The sequence below is a fragment of the Mytilus edulis genome, chromosome 1 (genome assembly GCF_963676685.1).
Source record: "Mytilus edulis chromosome 1, xbMytEdul2.2, whole genome shotgun sequence".
NCBI lineage: Eukaryota > Metazoa > Mollusca > Bivalvia > Mytilida > Mytilidae > Mytilus > Mytilus edulis.
In genome coordinates this window covers 123,852,973-123,876,260 of record NC_092344.1, presented here as the reverse complement: position 1 = coordinate 123,876,260, position 23,288 = coordinate 123,852,973, and the positions used below count along the sequence as shown (strand labels likewise).

General features: G+C 34.4%; 1 protein-coding gene across 4 annotated transcripts in view; it reads left to right on the top strand.

Annotated features, from left to right (window-relative positions):
• Positions 1–23,288, top strand: part of LOC139518611 (E3 ubiquitin-protein ligase HECTD3-like) — a 69,488-nt gene that overhangs the window by 19,411 nt on the left and 26,789 nt on the right. For 2 of the 4 annotated variants that reach the window (XM_071310102.1, XM_071310096.1), the window contains exons 6-9: positions 3,510–3,598; positions 4,438–4,603; positions 9,773–9,854; positions 13,020–13,096. In XM_071310102.1, the coding sequence (XP_071166203.1) occupies positions 3,510–3,598; positions 4,438–4,603; positions 9,773–9,854; positions 13,020–13,096 (414 nt within the window). Of the gene's footprint in view, positions 1–3,509; positions 3,611–4,437; positions 4,604–9,772; positions 9,855–13,019; positions 13,097–23,288 lie in introns of all 4 variants that reach the window. The other 2 variants (XM_071310093.1, XM_071310087.1) reach the window with 1 other exon arrangement.

Below are 23,288 nucleotides of genomic sequence, written 5' to 3'. Positions count from 1 at the left end.
AGTACTAGTTATTACATTCCCTCTGTTGAAGACTGTTAATATTACTTGGTATGTACAGGTTTTCAGTACTAGTTATTACATTCCCTCTGTTGAAGACTGTTAATATTACTTGGTATGTACAGGTTTTCAGTACTAGTTATTACATTCCCTCTGTTGAAGACTGTTAATATTACTTGGTATGTACAGGTTTTCAGTACTAGTTATTACATTCCCTCTGTTGAAGATTGTTAATATTACTTGGTATGTACAGGTTTTCAGTACTAGTTATTACATTCCCTCTGTTGAAGAATGTTAATATTACTTGGTATGTACAGGTTTTCAGTACTAGTTATTACATTCCCTCTGTTGAAGACTGTTAATATTACTTGGTATGTACAGGTTTTCAGTACTAGTTATTACATTCCCACTGTTGAAGACTGTTAATATTACTTGGTATGTACAGGTTTTCAGTACTAGTTATTACATTCCCTCTGTTGAAGACTGTTAATATTACTTGGTATGTACAGGTTTTCAGTACTAGTTATTACATTCCCTCTGTTGAAGAATGTTAATATTACTTGGTATGTACAGGTTTTCAGTACTAGTTATTACATTCCCTCTGTTGAAGACTGTTAATATTACTTGGTATGTACAGGTTTTCAGTACTAGTTTTCAGTACTAGTTATTACATTCCCTCTGTTGAAGAATGTTAATATTACTTGGTATGTACAGGTTTTCAGTACTAGTTATTACATTCCCTCTGTTGAAGAATGTTAATATTACTTGGTATGTACAGGTTTTCAGTACTAGTTATTACATTCCCTCTGTTGAAGACTGTTAATATTACTTGGTATGTACAGGATTTCAGTACTAGTTATTACATTCCCTCTGTTGAAGACTGTTAATATTACTTGGTATGTACAGGTTTTCAGTACTAGTTATTACATTCCCTCTGTTGAAGAATGTTAATATTACTTGGTATGTACAGGTTTTCAGTACTAGTTATTACATTCCCTCTGTTGAAGACTGTTAATATTACTTGGTATGTACAGGTTTTCAGTACTAGTTATTACATTCCCTCTGTTGAAGAATGTTAATATTACTTGGTATGTACAGGTTTTCAGTACTAGTTATTACATTCCCTCTGTTGAATACTGTGAGATGAAGATAAATTCATCAGACCATTGATTTTCTTATATTATGACATGTCGAGGCCTTTTACAGGTGACTATACAGTATATGTTTTGCTCATTGTTGAAGGCCATACAGTGATCTATAGTTCTTCATTGTTGAAGGCTATACAGTGATCTATAGTTCTTCATTGTTGAAGGCCATACAGTGATCTATAGTTCTTACCTCTATGTTATTTGGACTCCAGTGGATCGTTGTCTGATTGGGAGTCAAGCCACATCCTTTTTATTTTCATTCATAGATTATCAAGGGTTTTTTAAACAAGATGATTCTTTGCTACAATCTCATCAATAGGCAAAATAAAGGCAATAGTAGTATACCGCTGTTCTAAAGTCATAAATCAATTGAGAGAAAACAAATCCGGGTTACAAACTAAAACTGAGGGAAACACATCAACAATAAGAGGAAAACAACGAAACAACAGAAACACTTATATTTAATGAAGTGCAACAAAAAACCAAAAGACAATGTCACGCACATAGAAACGAACTATAAGATAACAACTGCGGGCGGCAGCCATATTCCTGACTTGGTACAGGACATTTTAAGAAAAAAATGCCAGGTAGGTTTAAAATGCCTGAGATCAGATGTGGCAGAAAAACATCCTCTTGTTTGAATGACAGAACATTGATAATTTGATTATTGCCTATGGCATTGTTGATATTAACCAGGGATCTCCATGGATGAAAATTGAACCATGGAGGAACTTTCACCATTTCAAACCGTGTATACGCTGTACAGTGTAGCACGATCGGAAGTATTTTATCCCTCCATACAAGGAATGGTGAACATGCTAATTCATTGCTTTTTGAAATTATATTTATTTGAATTTTCATTATAGAATTAGAAGTGTCAATATGTTCATTTATTGCCGTTTTTAATCATTCAAATACCAAGTCGTCATGGTCCCCCCTTAGTCGAGAATGACTTAAAGCTGTCATGAAGGTCCCCATGTAGATCTCTTGTATTTTTGGTAATTGTTATGGGGGTTAAAAATCATATGATGTGGAGCTTATTTTTCATGGACACTGTCAAATTCAGAAACCATTACCGGTATGGCTGATTTGCAGCAACAACAAAACGATTGGTACGGGTTATGTAAAAGGTTAAAGAGATTTGTAAAGCAAATGAAAAGGTTTTTAATGACTTTATCTGACAAATTGATGCTGTGCAACATGCATCTTTCGAGTCTGAATAGAAACCGGAAACGCGGATGTATCAATTTGATTGTAATATACGAAATGAATTCGGAATTACGATACGATATTTCTTGACAGGAAATATTTATAAGTTTTTACTTTTAAACTTTTAAAGTCATTTAAATTATCGATACAGCAGTACTCGAGTTATTTGTGATGAAATAATATTTACTGTTTTGCGTCTTATTTTGTACTTCTTAAAAAAGGGGGATGCTGATTGCGTAAGTCAAAATAAAGCACGTGTTCGACTTGTTAAACTGTTTTCTTTGTAACTGGATTATTAATTTATTTATTTAATCTAAATTATCATAATCATTTGCTGAATCTTAGTTGATTAATTCGACATATGTATCGTCTATCCTCAGATAGTATTCTCCTGTCTGGTTTGTTTATCTACCTGTACAAGCTCAGGTACAAGTGATTAGCGATCTTAATCCGGATATCCCTCAGGCGTTAGAACTGTGTTGGATTATAACATAAAAAGCCTGAGGGTTATGCAATTACATGCATTTGATTATAATTGATAAAAAAATGGCGTCGGGCTACAAAAAATGATGAAGTTTTGAACATGTTGAACGATGGCGGAAGACAATTTAACGATGGCGCAAGATAATTTAACGATGGAGCGAGTCATTTGACGATGGCGCAAGACCTTTGAACGATGGCGGGGCGCCATTGTTAAACAGGCCATGGAGATCCCTGATTAACATTGACTACAGCACATGTGTCATGTGTGTTCTTTGTTCCTAAGGATAATTTCTAATTCAAGCAAGTAGCATGAAAAATATGTGAAAGGAAAAAAACTCAAAATAACAATGAATAAGTTTACATAGCAGACATGGCATACATATTCATATAAAGTTCAATTTAAAATAGAAGTTTTAGATATTAATATTTTGTGAGATTCCTTAGCTTATGCTCTGATTTTATGTGTTGCCCTTGAAACCATTTTAATGGATCAGTGAATATATAATAAAGTATTAGCTTTTGTCTCAACTTCAAGTGATGCTTTGTTATGTGCACTTGCTCACTATAGATTATTAAATTTTCTCAAGAAAAGATGGGTAGGTTACTTTTTTGGCTTATTTTTTATTGTTTTTTGCAATATAATTAAAATGAGATGTTTAATTACTTTTGTAGGGAAATTTCAGATGTGGAGGACATACCATTGTTAGAAAACTCCACCGAACATTATCCTTATATCATGATCAGAATCAAAGAATGCAAATGTGAGTATACTTGTAAGTAAATCTTCAAACAAAGGGATTATAAGTTCTACACAAATTTCTTATATTAATATATTGGATTCCTCGATTATGATGGAAGCAGTTTTACTTTGTGTTTAGTAGTATGATATTTTTATATAATTATATATAAGTGACTGTAAAATTTGCACAGTAAACAAAATATATTAAAACATCTTGTCATTTTTATAACTTTGTTTTCATTAACACTGGTGATAAACAATTGGATTATTTGATTATAAACTTCTCTCAGGTGATTACATTGCTCTGGTGTGAATTCCTTCAATATCTATTGTGAACTCAACATTGAGCTAAACATTGTCCATTACTTTAATAAGGAACAGATTGTACCACATTAGCAAATTGACTAGGCCAAACAAAAAAAGTATGTGTGTTTACTGTCACATGCTGAAAAAAACAGGGTAGGTAGCTATAGGTAGGGATTTGTTTTTACATTGAGTCTATGGGAGCAACATTGTGACTTTAACAGTGCTTAATCAAAAATGGCCAAAAAACTCTAGGGTAGGGGATACAAATTAGGGTAGGTAGGGGTACAGTAAACACACATACTTTTTTTTTTTACCCTACATCCTTTACTCACTCAAGATGGGTAATTGTATTCAAATTTTGAAAATGCTCTGTCAATATCTGTTTACATCATATTTTAAAGTTTGACTTACCTACTGAATTAATATTGTAGTCAAAAGGGCTGCATGATACAATCTATATATCAATATAGATTTAAAGAATAAGGAAAATCATTTTGAATATGTATAAGAAAATAGATATAGAAGTGTTTTAATGTTATAAATACTGTTTTCTAGCTGGAGGTATAGATACCCGTATTAGAGAAATAAAGATTACAGCATCAGAAGGAAGATACATGGGATTTGATATGGACGTATTCAAAAAGGATAACTTAGTCAGATTTCCCAAGTTAGAATCATACACCTCAGAACAGTTATATAGGAGATCTATTTTAATTCAAAGGTACAAATTCTGTATGCTATTTTACGTATTAGTTATATGCGTTATATCGGCAAGTTTTTACTTAACAACCTTGACTACCCATGAGGGTCTTGCACTGTTATATTTTGATTTCTTTTATTATATTGTATCTTTGTTATATTTTTTTTTCTTTTAAGCAACACATTTAGGCTATTTTGTGACGGTCAGTTTTTATTGGTGGAGGAAGCCATAGTGCCCAGAGAAAACCACTGTCCTCTGCTGTTATAAGTTTTATATATGTAAAATATGTTATATGGGTCAATATCCTTAATTAATTTCCATAGGCGGTAATGGTATGTCTTTTTCCTGTAGTTTAGTCCATAACGTAAACTTGGAAATGTATAATGGCTTGTTTTGAAGCTGAGATATTTTCACATATGTGGTTAAATTTTCAGGGTACGAAATGAGATTTACTTTTCCGTAAATTAGCATACTCCCAGAATCCTTTCATGATGTGGCTCCGCCATGTGTGATATTGAAAAGTCGTTTCATAATAGCCTGTTCAACATTGACTGATACATCACAATTGCCAATAATTGTATCAATCATCTGCTTGACTTGTTTTTCTTCATAAAGAAGATAATAAAGAGGATTTTGGCAGATATAAAACAAGGTTTCCCTCTGATATACAGCTAAATGTTTCAAATTATTTTTGTTTATCTATTTACAGATTTATATCTATATTGGATAAGGGCTATTCCAGTAAAATTTACCTAGGAGGGGCGGAACGCCGACGATATTTTTTTCCATAGGTGGGGGGTTATCAACATAATTGTATTCTGGAGGGTGGTGGTCCCGATTTAAATTCATTTCTGTTGGTGGGGGGTTTCTGAAACATATTGTTCCCCCTGTTGTGAAGGAAGATTCTCCTGAAAAGGTCATCCGACTGCAAATAAAGTTGGCAGACCACTAATTTTAAGCGTCCGTTTGTGTTCTTGTCAAACCAGTGATCGGGAAGGACGTGCCCCCTGCCCCTATAGCGCATATTGACAAGAAATGGCGCATACAGTGACAAATGTAAGCGCCCACGTGGCGCACGATACTTTTCACTTCGTTTCGAAACGCTTAGATATCGTCAAATGAATTTCCGATCGTGTTCCATGCCGCCATGTGTGTGTACACAACTGTGTAATGTTCCTCCAATAATAGGAGCACTTATATATTTTTGGGACGTCTCGGATGTTTACCTATGATAATAGAACCATGCGATTTCACGTCTCGGGTGTTTTCCTATTGTAATAATAAAACCATGCGGTCTAACTGATAACCCGAAAAACGTAATTAACCATCATTCATGATATATATTTTTTTTATAAACAACTTTAAATTTGTTAAATTTGGCTAGTACAGACGAGATTTAGCCCTTATAATAATCTCATTTAGTTTAGCTTGCTATTATTTCGATTGAAGAACCCCAAAGACTTTTTAGGAATATAGTTTTTGTCTCCATAAAAGACGCTTAACTGTCCTTGTCATTTTTAGCTCACCTGGCCCGAAGGGCCAAGTGAGCTATTCCCATCACTTTGCGTCCGGCGTCCGGCGTCGTCGTCCGTCGTCCGGCGTCCGTCGTCCGTCGTCCGTCGTCGTTGTCCGTCGTCGTTAACTTTTACAAAAATCTTCTCCTCTGAAACTACTGAGCCAAATCAAACCAAACTTGGCCACAATCATTATTGGGGTATCTAGTTTAAAAAATGTGTGGCGTGACCCGGTCAACCAACCAAGATGGCCGCCAAGGGTAAAAATAGAACATAGGGGTAAAATGCAGTTTTTGGCTTATAACTCAAAAACCAAAGCATTTAGAGCAAATCTGACATGGGGTAAAAATGTTTATCAGGTCAAGATCTATCTGCCCATAAATTTTCAGATGAATCGGTCAATCGGTTGTTGGGTTGCTGCCCCTGAATTGGTAATTTTGAGGAAATTTTGCTGTTTTTGGTTATTATCTTGAATATTATTATAGATAGAGATAAACTGTAAACAGCAATAATGTTCAGCAAAGTAAGATCTACAAATAAGTCAACATGACCAAAATGGTCAGTTGACCCGTTTAGGAGTTATTGCCCTTTATAGTCAATTTTTAACCATTTTTCGTAAATTAAAGTAATCTTTTACAAAAATCTTCTCCTCTGAAACTACTGGGCCAAATTAATTCAAACTTGGCCACAATCATCTTTGGGGTATCTAGTTTAAAAAATGTGTGGCGTGACCTGGTCAACCAACCAAGATGGCGGCCACCGCTAAAAATAGAACATAGGGGTAAAATGCAGTTTTTGGCTTATAACTCAAAAAACAAAGCATTTTGAGGAAATCTGACATGGGGAAAAAATGTTTATCAGGTCAAGATCTATCTTCTCTGAAATTTTCAGATGAATCGGTCAATGGGTTGTTGGGTTGCTGCCCCTGAATTGGTAATTTTGAGGAAATTTTGCTGTTTTTGGTTATTATCTTGAATATTATTATAGATAGAGATAAACTGTTAACAGCAATAATGTTCAGCAAAGTAAGATCTACAAATAAGTCAACATGACCAAAATTGTCAGTTGACCGGTTTAGGAGTTATTGCCCTTTATAGTCAATTTTTAACCATTTTTCGTAAATTAAAGTAATCTTTTACAAAAAGCTTCTCCTCTGAAACTACTGGGTTAAATTAATTCAAACTTGGCCACAATCATCTTTGGGGTATCTAGTTTAAAAAATGTGTGGCGTGACCTGGTCAACCAACCAAGATGGCCGCCACCGCTAAAAATAGAACATAGGGGTAAAATGCAGTTTTTGGCTTATAACTCAAAAACCAAAGCATTTTGAGGAAATCTGACATGGGGATATAAATGTTTATCAGGTCAAGATCTATCTGCCCTGAAATTTTCAGATGAATCGGTCAATCGGTTGTTGGGTTGCTGCCCTGAATTGGTAATTTTGAGGAAATTTTGCTGTTTTTGGTTATTATCTTGAATATTATTATAGATAGAGATAAATTGTAAACAGCAATAATGTTCAGCAAAGTAAGATCTACAAATAAGTCAGCATGACCAAAATGGTCAGTTGACCCCTTTAGGAGTAATTGCCCTTTATAGTCAATCTTTAACCATTTTTCATAAATCTAAGTAATCTTTTACAAAATCTCCACTGAAACTACTAGGCCACAATCGTCTTTGGGGTATCTAGTTTGAAAAATGTGTCCGATGACCTGGCCATTCAACCAAGATGGCCGCCACGGCTAAAAATAGAACATAGGGGTAAAATGCAGTTTCTGGCTTATAACTATGAAACCAAAGCATCTAGAGCAAATCTGACAAGAAGTTAAATTGTTAATCAAGTCAATATCTATCTGCCCTGAATTTTTCAGATGAATTGGACAACTGGTTGTTGGGTTGCTGCCCTCCAATTGGTAATTTTTAAAGAAATTTTGCTGTTTTTGGTTATCTTGAATACTATTATAGATAGCGATAAACTGTAAACAGCAATAATGTTCAGCAAAGTAAGATCTACAAATAAGTCAACATGACCTAAATGGTCAATTGACCCCTTAAGGAGTTATTGCCCTTTATAGTCAATTTTTAACAATTTTCATTAATTTGGTAAATTTATGTAAATTTTTACCAAATATAGTTCTCTGTTACTAATGGGCAAAGTTCATTATAGATATAATTGTAAGAAGCAAAATCGTTCAGTAAAGTAAGAACTTCAAACACATCACCATCACCAAAATACAATTTTGTCATGAATCCATTTGTGTCCTTTGTTTAATATGCACATAGACCAAGGTGAGCGACACAGGCTCTTTAGAGCCTCTAGTTTGGTCTTTGGCTCATTTTGACATTTTGTAAACATGACTTCTTCAGCGATTTGTTGTTTTGTTCTATGAATTAATGGTACTCTATACTGTTATTCTTGTCACCGTGATGAAGATATAATGATACAAGAAGTGCAGAGGAATTGCCTGAAATGTCCTCTGATACGGAACGTCTGGAATAAGTATGGTATCGACGAAGACCCAAATTTAATGTAAAAAAAACCAACATGAACATGAACAAGGCAACAGTACCAGTTTAAACATTGTAAATAAAGGTTAACTTAAATATTGTTGCGGTTGGAAGAAGTTATTGTATATTCATTGAAATTGAAATGGCAGAATTTGCTGTACTTAAATCTCTTTCCTTGCAAAGAATATGTCCTTAATAAGGTGGACTGGCCAATTCTTTGCAATTTTTGTCCCAAATAATATTTTATTGCATACAGTTTATAACAACTTCAAGTACCCTCTCCCTTGTATACCGTCTCCCCACAAAAAATATGTGTGGGTGACATCCAAACTATGCGGTCCATAAAAAAATATTTATATTTGGCACAGACAATTAGATTTTTATTGCGCATGTTGCGTGGGTGGTATTGAAGGAAAAAAATGGCCTAATTTTTGCGGAAAAATATGGCCTTGTTACACAGGAGAGTATATCATCTTCCTCAACATTTGCCTATTGAAAAAAAAAATGTATATAAGAAATACAAAAAATAAAAAAAGAATTACATTGTGCCTACCAAAAATATTTTATGGCTCAAACTAAACTCTGAACATCAAATGGTTGGTGCCAACCAGTTTCCCCACCTGAAGAATATGTCGTACCTGAAAATGTTATTGACAGTTTTAAAAATAAAATGGGCCATAATTAAAATCGCACCCCCCTTTTTCGGTCACAGTGAGCTATTGCCGTCATGTTGCATCTGTCGTCTGCTGCTCCATAACATTGTTACATGTTTCATTTTATATTTTAATAGCAACATAGCTAGTATAAAAAAGAAGATGTGGTATGATTGCCATTGAGACCAGAGGCGGATTTAGGGGGGGCCAGAGGGCCCCCCCCTTTTTGGATGCACTGAAATAGATAAACCAACAAATTTTACATTTATTTGACAGGATGCAACATTTTTGTATACTTTAAAAAACTAGCTAACTTTTATTTTTTTTCTCTAGGTAGGGGGTCTTGGAAGAAAATACATGTTCTAGGTGGGGGTGTATTTTTTTAATCTTTTCCATAGGTGGGGGGTCAAAAAATAAGTGGCGTTCCACCCCCCCTGGATAATTTTTACTGGAATAGCCCTAATGTACTTAAACATGTTAAATATTTAATTCCTTTTTTTTTTATCTATTTACAGATTTATATCTATATTGGATAATGTACTTAAATATCTAGTTCCGTCCTGGAAATACTCAGTTGGTTCGTACAGCTCACTAGAGGTAATAATTAAGTCTAATTATGAAATAAAAAAGCAAATAACACAATAAGCAGTTTTTGGGATACGATTGCTTTTAAGCAATCTGTAGACTTATACCATTGACTCAGGGCCATGCCCTGAAGTCAACCGTTTTATTCTAAACATCAAGAAAAATCTCAGATTCTTGAAATTGTCTTGCTTTAAATGGTATAAAAAACAAAAGGATTGAATTTAAACGACTGTCCTATAATGTTCTTCTCATAATTTTCATGTTTCGATATTTCCCTGGACTTGTATGCTTGTTTTTAACATCACAGAAAATCAGAATTAAGCAGTATTTATATTTAGTGTTTTTATAAATTTAGAAACACGTCAGAGGGAATTCCCCAGTTTCGATAACATGCAAGAGTTCTCTGAATTCCAATCAACAAATCTTTTTCTGTCATATATATAAGAAATGAAGTGGAGTTTTCTTATATGTCACCGTCATGAAACTGATATTTGATATTTTACTTCCATAAAGAAATGGAGGTCGTTTAATTAACATTTAATATAAGTCCTTGCTACAAATCACAAGTCTAGGGTTTGTTTAGGTAATTATGCGAATGCGTATATTTTTCTTGACTTCAAGGGGTATCAGATTGAATGGTTGCTCTAGATTCCCAACTCCATTGATTAATTTAAAACTCACGAGATCCTTTCTATGTCTGTCAGCTATTGAGGGTTATTGTTGTTGCATAATTTTAAACCATATGTATCATTGAAATTAGAATAAATGTAGTTCACAAAGTAAAGGTGTAACTAGAACACCCCTTCAGCCAAAATGGAGTCTTCCATATTATCGTTTTGAGTTGTCTCCCTTCTGTTGTCTCCCTTCCGTAAGTAACTTCCGTCAAACGACGATACGTCCAGAAAAAATAACTTGTTCTATCGATAGATGCATATTATATTGAAACGGATCGCAATTTAAACAGAGGAACGTGTACGGAAAGGGGTCATGCCCACTGACCCAAAGGAAATTACGATAGTAGATATTTAAAGAGTTAGGAATGGGGTTCCACCTAGAATTCACGTAGGAAAATAGGTGATAACTTAAAGTGAAATACATTCTCTCACTCTCAGTGACTGCTGGAATTGATAGTACAAAACTAAAACACAATAAGTACATTGTTCACACACTTGTATCAAGAATTGGCTATTTTTAAAGTTATTCAGGTTACGTAAATTACATTTTACGAGCATTTTACACGTGCAGTTGAATTATTTTTGAAAATGATAAATACGTGTATCAATGAAAACAATGGTAATCGTATCCTTCTAAGCAATCTGCTCTTTGATTAGTTATTAGCCTACTAGATCTTGACCTAATCCGTTCATGTACAAGTTAAACAACTGAGGACTGAACACATCACATTATACCACTTTGCAAAACAATCTTTTTTTAACTATTTACAAAATAGAAGATAATGAGACAACTATCCAACAGAGTCTAAAGGACATTGACATACGCAAACTTAGGTCACAGTAAGACCTTGAACAATGAACAATCTTAGGTCACGGTAAGACCTTGAACAATAAACAATCTTAGGTCACAGTAAGACCTTGAACAATAAACAAACTTAGGTCACAGTAAGACCTTGAACAATGAACAATCTTAGGTCACGGTAAGACCTTGAACAATAAACAATCTTAGGTCACAGTAAGACCTTGAACAATAAACAAACTTAGGTCACAGTAAGACCTTGAACAATATACAATCTTAGGTCACAGTAAGACCTTGAACAATAAACAATCTTAGGTCACGGTAAGACCTTGAACAATAAACAATCTTAGGTCACAGTAAGACCTTGAACAATAAACAATCTTAGGTCACAGTAAGACCTTGAACAATAAACAATCTTAGGTCACAGTAAGACCTTGAACAATAAACAATCTTAGGTCACAGTAAGACCTTGATCTTAGGTCACAGTAAGACCTTGAACAATAAACAAACTTAGGTCACAGTAAGACCTTGAACAATAAACAAACTTAGGTCACAGTAAGACCTTGAACAATAAACAATCTTAGGTCACAGTAAGACCTTGATCTTAGGTCACAGTAAGACCTTGAACAATAAACAAACTTAGGTCACAGTAAGACCTTGAACAATAAACAAACTTAGGTCACAGTAAGACCTTGAACAATAAACAATCTTAGGTTACAGTAAGACCTTGAACAATAAACAAACTTAGGTCACAGTAAGACCTTGAACAATAAACAATCTTAGGTTACAGTAAGACCTTGAACAATAAACAAACTTAGGTCACGGTAAGACCTTGAACAATAAACAAACTTAGGTCACGGTAAGACCTTGAACAATAAACAAACTTAGGTCACGGTAAGACCTTGAACAATAAACAATCTTAGGTGACGGTAAGACCTTGAACAATAAACAATCTTAGGTCACGGTAAGACCTTGAACAATAAACAATCTTAGGTCACGGTAAGACCTTGAACAATAAACAATCTTAGGTCACGGTAAGACCTTGAACAATAATTTCTTAATTTACAGCAAACAATACAATTTATAAAAAAAACAAACAAATATGACAGACATGAACCACTGAATTACAGGCTCATGACCTAACACTAGCACATTAATAATAGGGTTAAACATATGTGTGTGAGGGCTCAACCCTCCACTTACCTGGGATGGTGGTGTTATATAGCACAACATGAGAACAAACTGTAAAAAGTAATTACAAATGAATATACTCAATAGATTTATACAGTGCACAAAAACAACTAACATAAAAACAATGGAAACACAAGTCTAAGAGCACTCACAGTAATATATAAATATAGGCAGTTGATTGGGTTAGAGTGCCCATTGTGAATATTTGGCACAGATTAAATTCAGCTATAAATGTTACAGATTCTAGTTGCAATCATCAAATCTTAACTTAAACATTAGAATAATATGAATTGTAAATTTATACAAGTTCATATGTTGAGAGATGTCACACAACATGAGGTCCTGACAGCCTGCTTATACTTATGATGTTTTAAAAAAAATGCTTGATTATTCTTATGATAGAATTGAGAATTGATAGGGTTATGTTTTCTAACCTAGAAAGAAAGCTTGCTTATTTTTAATGATGTTTTTATTACCTAGAAAAATGGTTTCAATTGATATATTTCTTTTCAGTTTATACGCCAGCTTTTGCCTTTATCAAAGAAAAGAATGCATTTAATAGAAACATTTGTCAAAGAATCGGCTACAGAGTAAGTATAAATTGAGTTTAAACATATCTATTTAGTGGATTGGGAAACAAGTAATTGTAACTTATATTAATCCCTTTCCACTTTGCGGGTGTGAGTGCTACCTTGAAGCAACATAAGCCTGCTCGTTTTCGAAATCTACAAGGGTGTTTTTTATGTGTAAGAGATATGACTCTCTCTTAACACGGGTCAGCCATTTATTATCCCCTTCTGACAGACTATCATTGTTTCCCAAAGACCACACCGCCAAATGGTGTCAAAGGAGAGCAGAATATTTAGTCCCTGAAATTTTCTCCCTGGACAAATGCTGGAGCGGGGATCAAACCAGGAACCTTTGTATTTGTAGTCTGATGAACTACACCATGGCGCTCATACTGATTTGTTAGATGTATATACTAATACTCAGGTAGTTTAATTGAGACTGTTAATATCTGTTATTAGTCCCATATATCTGTCTCCATCCATCAGTAAGGCAAATCAGTCTTCCACACTTTTTTCATGCTTGAAGATATTGATTTGATATTTGTTGTATTGTATTATCATATACAGACCAAGTTCAAATGTTGTTTAGATCTGAAAATTTTGTGACTAGTTATGGCCCTTCGACTTAAAAAGATCACTCAAATGTGTCAAATATCGCAGTTTCCGAATATTTTTTTTGTCATGTTAAAAGATTCTGATTAAATGATTGGTACATTATTTTATCATGACAAGTTACAGATCAAGTTTGTTCAGGTCTGATAATTTTGTGCACAGTTACGTTCCTTGGACTTAGAAAATTCATGGAAATAATCAGTTTTGCACACTATATGTCATGCTTGAAGATATTGACTTGATATTTGTTATATTTTGTACCAGCCACCCGTGATGATTTTATCTTTATCTTACCTCCTATACATTTCTAGGAATATGATTGGTTAAAATTGTCCACGTGGAGACCATTTATATTTCATTTTAGGTTAGTAGAGAGACAGGGCTTATTTCATACACGGTTAGTATTGGTGTTACGTCCCTTTATATTCCATATTAGGTAAGAAGGGAGGCGGGGCTTATTTCATACACGGTTAATAGTGCTGTTTCGTCCCTAATAGAAACAAAACGGTACTGAGAAAAAATCTTAAAGGTTTCAACAGACGAAGAAATTGATGATTAAGATGGAAATAAATTCATATATCACATTTGAACCTAACAAGTTGTATTCGAGCGTCTCTAATGAGTCTTTTGTAGACGAGACGCGTGTCTTAGTCCTTGTATCTATGATGAGTTTATTTATTGTTGGCATCTGTTTTTGTAAGATCAATGGAAGTAGTTTCTTTATGCTCACAGTATTGAAGACTTGCTCATTTTGATAGGTCACTAGTCTAAATTTTACACAATATTAAGATAGTCGGTAAGTTAAATTCCTTACATAGTGTGCTAGTGACGTAATGCAGTATATATGGGGTCAGTGAATTCCATATATACCGTATGAGGTCACTAGCACACTAAGTATCTAATATTATCTTACCTCCTTTACATTTCTAGGAATATGATTGGTTAAAAGCGTCCGCGTGGAAACAGTGTATATTTAACATTAGGTTAGTTGGGAGGTGGGTCTTATTTCATACATAGTTAGTAGTGGAGTTACGTCTCTTTAGAAAAACAAAACAGTACTGAGAAAAAATCTTAAAGGTTTCAACAGACGAAGAAAGTGATGATAAAGTGAAATAAATTCATAAAACACATTTAAATCTAACAAGTTGTCATTGTTGGCATCTGTTTTTGTAGGATCAAAGGAAGTTGTTTCTAAATCATTTTAATGCTAACTGTATTGAAGACTTGCTTATTTTGATAGGTCGTAAGATAAATTCGTTACATAGTGTGCTAGTGACCCCATATGGAATTTACTGACCCCATATATACTATAGAAGGTCACTAGCACACTATGTATCTAATAATATCAGCATGATTGCAAAGGCTTTATCATACCTTTTATTTGTATGAGGGCATGTCATCAATTGCAGTCATGGTTGCAAACACTTTATGATATCCCTTATCTGTATGGTGTCATGTCAAGTCTGTATGATGTCATTTCAATTCTCCTTATCTATATGGTGTCATGTCAAGTCTGTATGATGTCCTTTCAATTCTCCTTATCTATATGGTGTCATGTCAAGTCTGTATGATGTCCTTTCAATTCTCCTTATCTGTATGGTGTCATGTCAAGTCTGTATGATGTCATTTCAATTCTCCTTATCTGTATGGTGTCATGTCAAGTCTGTATGATGTCATTTCAATTCTCCTTATCTGTATGGTGTCATGTCAAGTCTGTATGATGTCATTTCAATTCTCCTTATCTGTATGGTGTCATGTCAAGTCTGTATGATGTCATTTCAATTCTCCTTATCTGTGGTGTCATGTCAAGTCTGTATGATGTCATTTCAATTCTCCTTATCTATATGGTGTCATGTCAAGTCTGTATGATGTCATTTCAATTCTCCTTATCTGTATGGTGTCATGTCAAGTCTGTATGATGTCATTTCAATTCTCCTTATCTGTATGGTGTCATGTCAAGTCTGTATGATGTCATTTCAATTCTCCTTATCTGTATGGTGTCATGTCAAGTCTGTATGATGTCATTTCAATTCTCCTTATCTGTATGGTGTCATGTCAAGTCTGTATGATGTCATTTCAATTCTCCTTATCTGTGGTGTCATGTCAAGTCTGTATGATGTCATTTCAATTCTCCTTATCTATATGGTGTCATGTCAAGTCTGTATGATGTCATTTCAATTCTCCTTATCTGTATGGTGTCATGTCAAGTCTGTATGATGTCATTTCAATTCTCCTTATCTGTATGGTGTCATGTCAAGTCTGTATGATGTCATTTCAATTCTCCTTATCTGTATGGTGTCATGTCAAGTCTGTATGATGTCCTTTCAATTCTCCTTATCTATATGGTGTCATGTCAAGTCTGTATGATGTCATTTCAATTCTCCTTATCTGTATGGTGTCATGTCAAGTCTGTATGATGTCATTTCAATTCTCCTTATCTGTGGTGTCATGTCAAGTATGTATGATGTCATTTCAATTCTCCTTATCTATATGGTGTCATGTCAAGTCTGTATGATGTCATTTCAATTCTCCTTATCTGTATGGTGTCATGTCAAGTCTGTATGATGTCATTTCAATTCTCCTTATCTGTATGGTGTCATGTCAAGTCTGTATGATGTCATTTCAATTCTCCTTATCTGTATGGTGTCATGTCAAGTCTGTATGATGTCATTTCAATTCTCCTTATCTGTGGTGTCATGTCAAGTCTGTATGATGTCATTTCAATTCTCCTTATCTATATGGTGTCATGTCAAGTCTGTATGATGTCATTTCAATTCTCCTTATCTGTATGGTGTCATGTCAAGTCTGTATGATGTCATTTCAATTCTCCTTATCTGTATGGTGTCATGTCAAGTCTGTATGATGTCATTTCAATTCTCCTTATCTGTATGGTGTCATGTCAAGTCTGTATGATGTCCTTTCAATTCTCCTTATCTATATGGTGTCATGTCAAGTCTGTATGATGTCATTTCAATTCTCCTTATCTGTATGGTGTCATGTCAAGTCTGTATGATGTCATTTCAATTCTCCTTATCTGTATGGTGTCATGTCAAGTCTGTATGATGTCATTTCAATTCTCCTTATCTGTATGGTGTCATGTCAAGTCTGTATGATGTCATTTCAATTCTCCTTATCTGTGGTGTCATGTCAAGTCTGTATGATGTCATTTCAATTCTCCTTATCTATATGGTGTCATGTCAAGTCTGTATGATGTCATTTCAATTCTCCTTATCTGTATGGTGTCATGTCAAGTCTGTATGATGTCATTTCAATTCTCCTTATCTGTATGGTGTCATGTCAAGTCTGTATGATGTCATTTCAATTCTCCTTATCTGTGGTGTCATGTCAAGTCTGTATGATGTCATTTTATTCTCCTTGTCTGTATGTTGTCATGTCAAGTCTGTGTGATGTCATTTCAATTCTCCTTATCTATATGGTGTCATGTCAAGTCTGTATGATGTCATTTCAATTCTCCTTATCTATATGGTGTCATGTCAAGTCTGTATGATGTCATTTCAATTCTCCTTATCTGTATGGTGTCATGTCATGTCTGTATGATGTCATTTCAATTCTCCTTATCTATATGGTGTCATGTCAAGTCTTTATGATGTCATTTCAATTCTCCTTATCTGTGGTGTCATGTCAAGTCTGTATGATGTCATTTCAATTCTCCTTGTCTGTATGTTGTCATGTCAAGTCTGTGTGATGTCATTTCAATTCTCCTTATCTGTATGGTGTCATGTCAAGTCTGTATGATGTCATATCAATTCTCCTTATCTATATGACGTTGTGTCACATAAATTTCATCAACATGAGGTACATGCATATAACAAAGTGTATAGGATATGTTTTTTTCAATATCACACACTGTATCAACCCTCAACTTATATAATTCCTGGAGCAGAACTCTTGTTATTATATTGGTGTGTCAGGTTGAATGTAGGACAGAAAGTCACAGGACAAAAAGTCACAATTCATTTTTATGCAGTTAAGCTGCATTATGCGAGCACCCTAGATTTGTGTTCTACCCAATAAATCCTGAAATACTTGCCATTGTTATTATCTAGCTTGCTACTATGTTATATATAACTAATTGAACACTTTTTTAATACTTTTTATTCTGGATTACAAAAAAAATGACCAGAAAAACCTTAAATGATCGTCGATTTATCCAAAAGTTTTAAAGTTACACATAGGAAGTAGTGCTTATTAAGAATCCTTGTGTAGTTCATTATGACTTGTGCTTTTAGCTAAGATGTCAAAGAACAATTGTATGAAATATTTAATCGCCGAAAATCTCTTAAGACAAGTAGTTTAGATTTCCCAAATGACAAAAGTCGCAGGAATATTGTTTGTCATCAATAGGTAGTACAACTACGTCAGTAGTCTATTATATAATAAGTTCAACTGTTCATGCTGTTGGCGGCAATTTCAAATTAGAAAAAGAAATTTTCGTAGCTTTTCAATTTGGAGGCAGGTGTGCAAATTAGCGGTGGTCCGAGGTCCGCGACCTTCCACTTTTGCAAGCGGAATTTCGACTAGGATAGTTGGTTTCTAGCTACGCCCGACGTAGTCACCTTACATTTGAAAGAAAATAAGAAATTACTTTGCAAACCTTTTCACCATGTTCACCAGTCTCCAATTAAACGAGCTAAAAACTTATTTTTATCATTATTATTCATGACGGCAATGTTCATTTTGTTCAACCGCTAGCTTTATACAGAAAATCGCCGACAAATATTGTATAAATTCGAGTAAAATCGTATCTGATTGACAAAAACAACATTGTAAACACATAACAATGGCGGCCGTGAAGACAAAATTTTACAAAATCGGATTCCGATTCCGGAAGCGGATAAGGGTAATTCCGGGTTTGGCGATCATTTACAAAATAAATACAAGCAGGTGAAAAAATACATCTATGCATGGTAAATGAATGTTGATAATGCATGTGAGATGCTTTTAAAGTGTAAAGTTTACTGCAATTTCGAGGGGTTATTTGTTTTTTTCTCAATTTTGAAGGGTCAATTAAAGTAGCTGAAAGTTTCATTCTTTATTTTCACTAATAATGCAACTAACTGTATATTATATAAACCTTAATGTAAGTAAATCATATGATATATAGTCGGCATTCTTTGGGCCACTCTACCCCCTCCTGTTTGATAACTTGGAAACGGTCGAGCTCCCCACCCCTAAACCATATGTGGGGGCAGATCCAGGATTTTAGGTTAGGAGGGGCGCAAACTTAAATTTTCGCTGAGCAGAGCGAGGCTAAAAAAAAAATTGAGGTAAAATTCTCGGAATATTCTTTATTAAGCTGAGAACAACCCATGCTTTGCAAATTTAAGGGGGGTGCAAGCCCGCAACCCTCCCCCGTCTGAATCCGCCCCTGCATATATTCAAGTATAGGACAATATAATAAATAAAAAATGAAATATAGGGGGAGTCCCTGGAGTTACCCCACCCCTCCTGTTTGAGAACTTGGAAACGGTCGAGATCCACACCCCTTAACCATATATATTCATGTTTGTGACAATATGAAAAATCAAATGAAATATAGGAAGAGTTGCTAGGGGTCACCCCACCCCTCCTGTTTTAGAATTTAAAAATGGTCGAGATCCCCATCCCTAAACCATATATATTCATGTATGGGACAATATAACAAATCAGATGAAAGATAGGGAGAGTCCCTGAGGTCACTGTTCACCCTCCTGTTTGAGAACTTGGAAATGGTCAAGATCCTTACCCCTAAACCATATATACTCATGTATGGGACAATATAACAAATCAAATGAAATATAGGGGAAGTCCCTGTGGTCATCCCAACCCTCCTGTTTGAGAACTTGGAAACGGTCGAGATCCCCACACCAAAACAATATATATTCATGTATGGATCAATATAACTAATTAAATGAAATATAGGGGGAGTCCCTTGGGTCACCCTACCCCTTCTGTTTGAGAACTTGGAAACCAATGAGATCCCCACCCCTAAACCATATATATTCATGTATGGGACAATATAAAAAATAAAATGAAATGTAGGGGAAGTCCCTAGGGTCACCCTACCGCCAGTGGCGGATCCAGAAATTTTTTATAAGTGGGGCCCACTAACTGACCTAAGAGGGGCCCGCTCCAGTCACGCTTCAGTGATTCCCTATATAAGCAACCAAATTTTTTCCAAAAAAGGGGAGGCCGGGCCCCCTGCCCCCCTTAATCCTCTGCCTACCCCTACCTGTTTGAGAACTTGAAAACCGTTGAGATCCCCACCCCTAAATTATATATATTCATATGTATGGGACAAAATAACAAATCATTTACATTTACTATGGGCAGGTCAGTCAGACCTCACCTTTGATCCCTGTTGTAGTGAACATTTGTCTGATTCGTGTCTCATAACTTTTGTACTATAGAACACAAACTCAGTTTTCTTTCCAGGGAAACCAGTTCATTCATACTATTACATGTTCATACTAAGTCAAATTGAACTTCTAGCAGTCAAATAAAACCAAGGTTAACTACCAAGTAGAACAACTGCAATCATTTGGAACTTGTACCACTGCAGACTCACCATAAAAAATATACATTGATACCGTATATGCATTGCTTTTGAAACCTTGATAACATATAAATTATTTGCCTTAATAAATAAATCATTAGATAAACATGAATGTACTATATATGAATGTTTAATGTTGAGGCAACATTGCCACAGTTTTCATAATTACGGTTGCCTTGGTTTTTGGTTAACTGCCTTCAGCGCTTACAGCGCTTTGATTTTGATTATGTTCTTTGAAGAAAAACTGTTTATTTCTATAAAAATATTTTTGTATTTTTCTTGAACTATTGTATATAAACCAACTTTGTAAACAAAATTTATCAAAAAAATATCAAAGATGATCTAATAATTGTTAAAAAAACAAAATGTCTGAGTGGCTTGGCACTTAAATGGCTTCATGGTGCCAAGAAATATATCTTTTGCATGATTAAAATTAAATTAATCTTGATTTTTGTCGAGCCTGCGACTTTTGTCGCAGAAAGCTCAACATAGGGATAGTGATCCGGCAGCGGCAGCATTAGCTTACTTCTTAAAAGCTTTATATTTTAGAAGGTGGAAGACCTGGATGCTTCATACTTTGTATATAGATGCCTCATGTTACGAAGTTTCTGTCAGTCACATGTCCAATGTCCTTGACCTCATTTTCATGGTTCAGTGACTACTTGAAAAAAAGTTAAGATTTTTTGTAATGTTAAATTCTCTCTTACTATAAGTAATAGGATAACTTATTTTGGTATGTGCGTACCTTGCAAGGTCCTCATGGCTGTCAGACAGTTTTCACTTGACCTCAACCTCATTTCATGGATCAGTGAACAAGGTTAAGTTTTGGTGGTCAAGTCCATATCTCAGATACTATAAGCAATAGGTCTTGTATAGTTAGTGTATGGAAGGACTGTAAGGTGTACATGTCCAACTGGCAGGTGTCATCTGACCTTGACCTCATTTTTATGGTTCAGTGGTTATAGTTAAGTTTTTATGTTTTGGTCTGTTTTTTTATATGTATGCAATAGGTCTACTATATTTGTAGTATGGAATGATTGTAAGGTGTACATGTCTAGCTGGCAGATGTCATCTGACCTTGACCTCATTTTCATGGTTTAGTGGTCAAAGTTAAGTTTTTGAGTTTTGGTCTTTTTTTCTAATACTTTATGCAATAGGTATGCAATAGGTATGCAATAGGTCTACTATATTTGGTGTATGGAATGATTGTAAAGTATATGTCTAGCTGGCAGATGTCATCTGACCTTGACCTCATTTTCATGGTTTAGTGGTCAAAGTTAAGTTTTTGAGTGTGGTCTTTTTTTTTGTAGTACTATATGCAATAGGTCAACTTTATTTGGTGTATGGAAATATTTTATGATCTATATGTCAATCTCGCAGGTTTTATTTGACGTTGACCTCATTTTCACGGTTCATTGCTCAGTGTTAATTTTTTGTGTTTTGGTCTGTTTTTCTTAAACTATAAGCAATAGGTTAACTATATTTGTTGTATGGAAGAATTGTTAGCTGTACATGCCTGCCTGGCATAGTTCATCTGACCTTGGCTTCATTTTCATGGTTCATTGGTCAATGTTTAGTTTTCTTGGTTAATGTTTAGTTTATGTGACAGTTGTAATAAAGCTTTATATTTAGGACTATCAACATGATATCAATGATTAGTAAAGAAGGCGACACATTTCAGCGTGTGCACTCTTGTTCTAGTATAATGACACATTTCCTAAACTTTAAGATGAATATATGTATTAAAAAGTACATAGTGCAAGATATTTCTCTTATAATTTTTTGTGACTTTTTGTCCTGTGACTTTTTGCCCTACCAAAGTTGTGACTTTATGTCCTGAGACTTTTTGTCCTGTGACGTTTTGTCTGTCTACCGTCAGGTTAGTATATACAGATGTGATATTGAAAAACCATATGAAATTCTCTATGATTAGAAATAAAGTGTGTCAGTTTGATATGGTGGATCAATGTTGAGATCTTCTGTAAAATAAAACTTTCAACTAGCTAATAATCAATCAGATTCTACCGTACAAAATTAGTGAGCTCTCTGTATAGTGGTTGTCATTTAATAATGATAACTTTTTTTTTGTTTTGACATAAATTTAGCATGATTGAGTCCTGCTGGTCTACCGGGTACTTAGGGAATAACTGTTTTCTTTAATTCATGGGTATCAATTTTCGTGGTTTGAACAAAATTCACAAATTTATGTTCGTGGGTTTTTAAATTCATGGATTGTTTTCTAAAAAAAAAAAATTGAATAATTAAATCCTTTAGAATGAAGGTTACAAATAGTCTGGATGAAAGGAAATTGCAAAGTACACATTGACCCTTGTAAATCGTAATTAACCCATGTTAAAGTGATCAACCGATAAGAGACCATCAAAGGTGTTAAAAAGGCCATAAAAATGTCACCTAAAGAAAACAATAACATAAACAAATGCTTTAAACGTATCTTGAATTGTCAAATAATTTTTATCAAATCAAGCCCAGCATGAAATTATTATTTCATATATGTACGAGAACTATGAGTATATAAAATGAACACTTTATCATACTAGCATATCAATACCAGAAATCTGACTTTCATCGATCAAAAATATTTTGATGAGAATTAAAAGATCAAAAGTTGTACAGTTTAGGTTATTAAAGATTAAATGGGTATAATCCTGCATGGGGTTGTAGTTCTGTGACTGCTATTAAAGTATTCTCAGATTTGACGTTATTCTATATATTCTCTAGATCATATAAGTAGTCAAACCTACTGATGGGGATCTTTCAATGTCTTGATTTGGACAATGGTTGTTTTATTTCATTGGACACTTAAATTCGTGGATAAAGTCATCCACGAAAACCATGAAAATTGGTACCCCAGGAATATAAGTACTTTCACAGTTTTCCATTTTATTGACAATAATGTGTGAATAAAACAAAGGAACATCATAAGTAAAAATATACAAAATAGTGGTACATCAATCAACATTGTGTTATAATAATCACTTTAAAAACAAACAAATATGAAACAAATAAAAACAAGTAGTCATACAA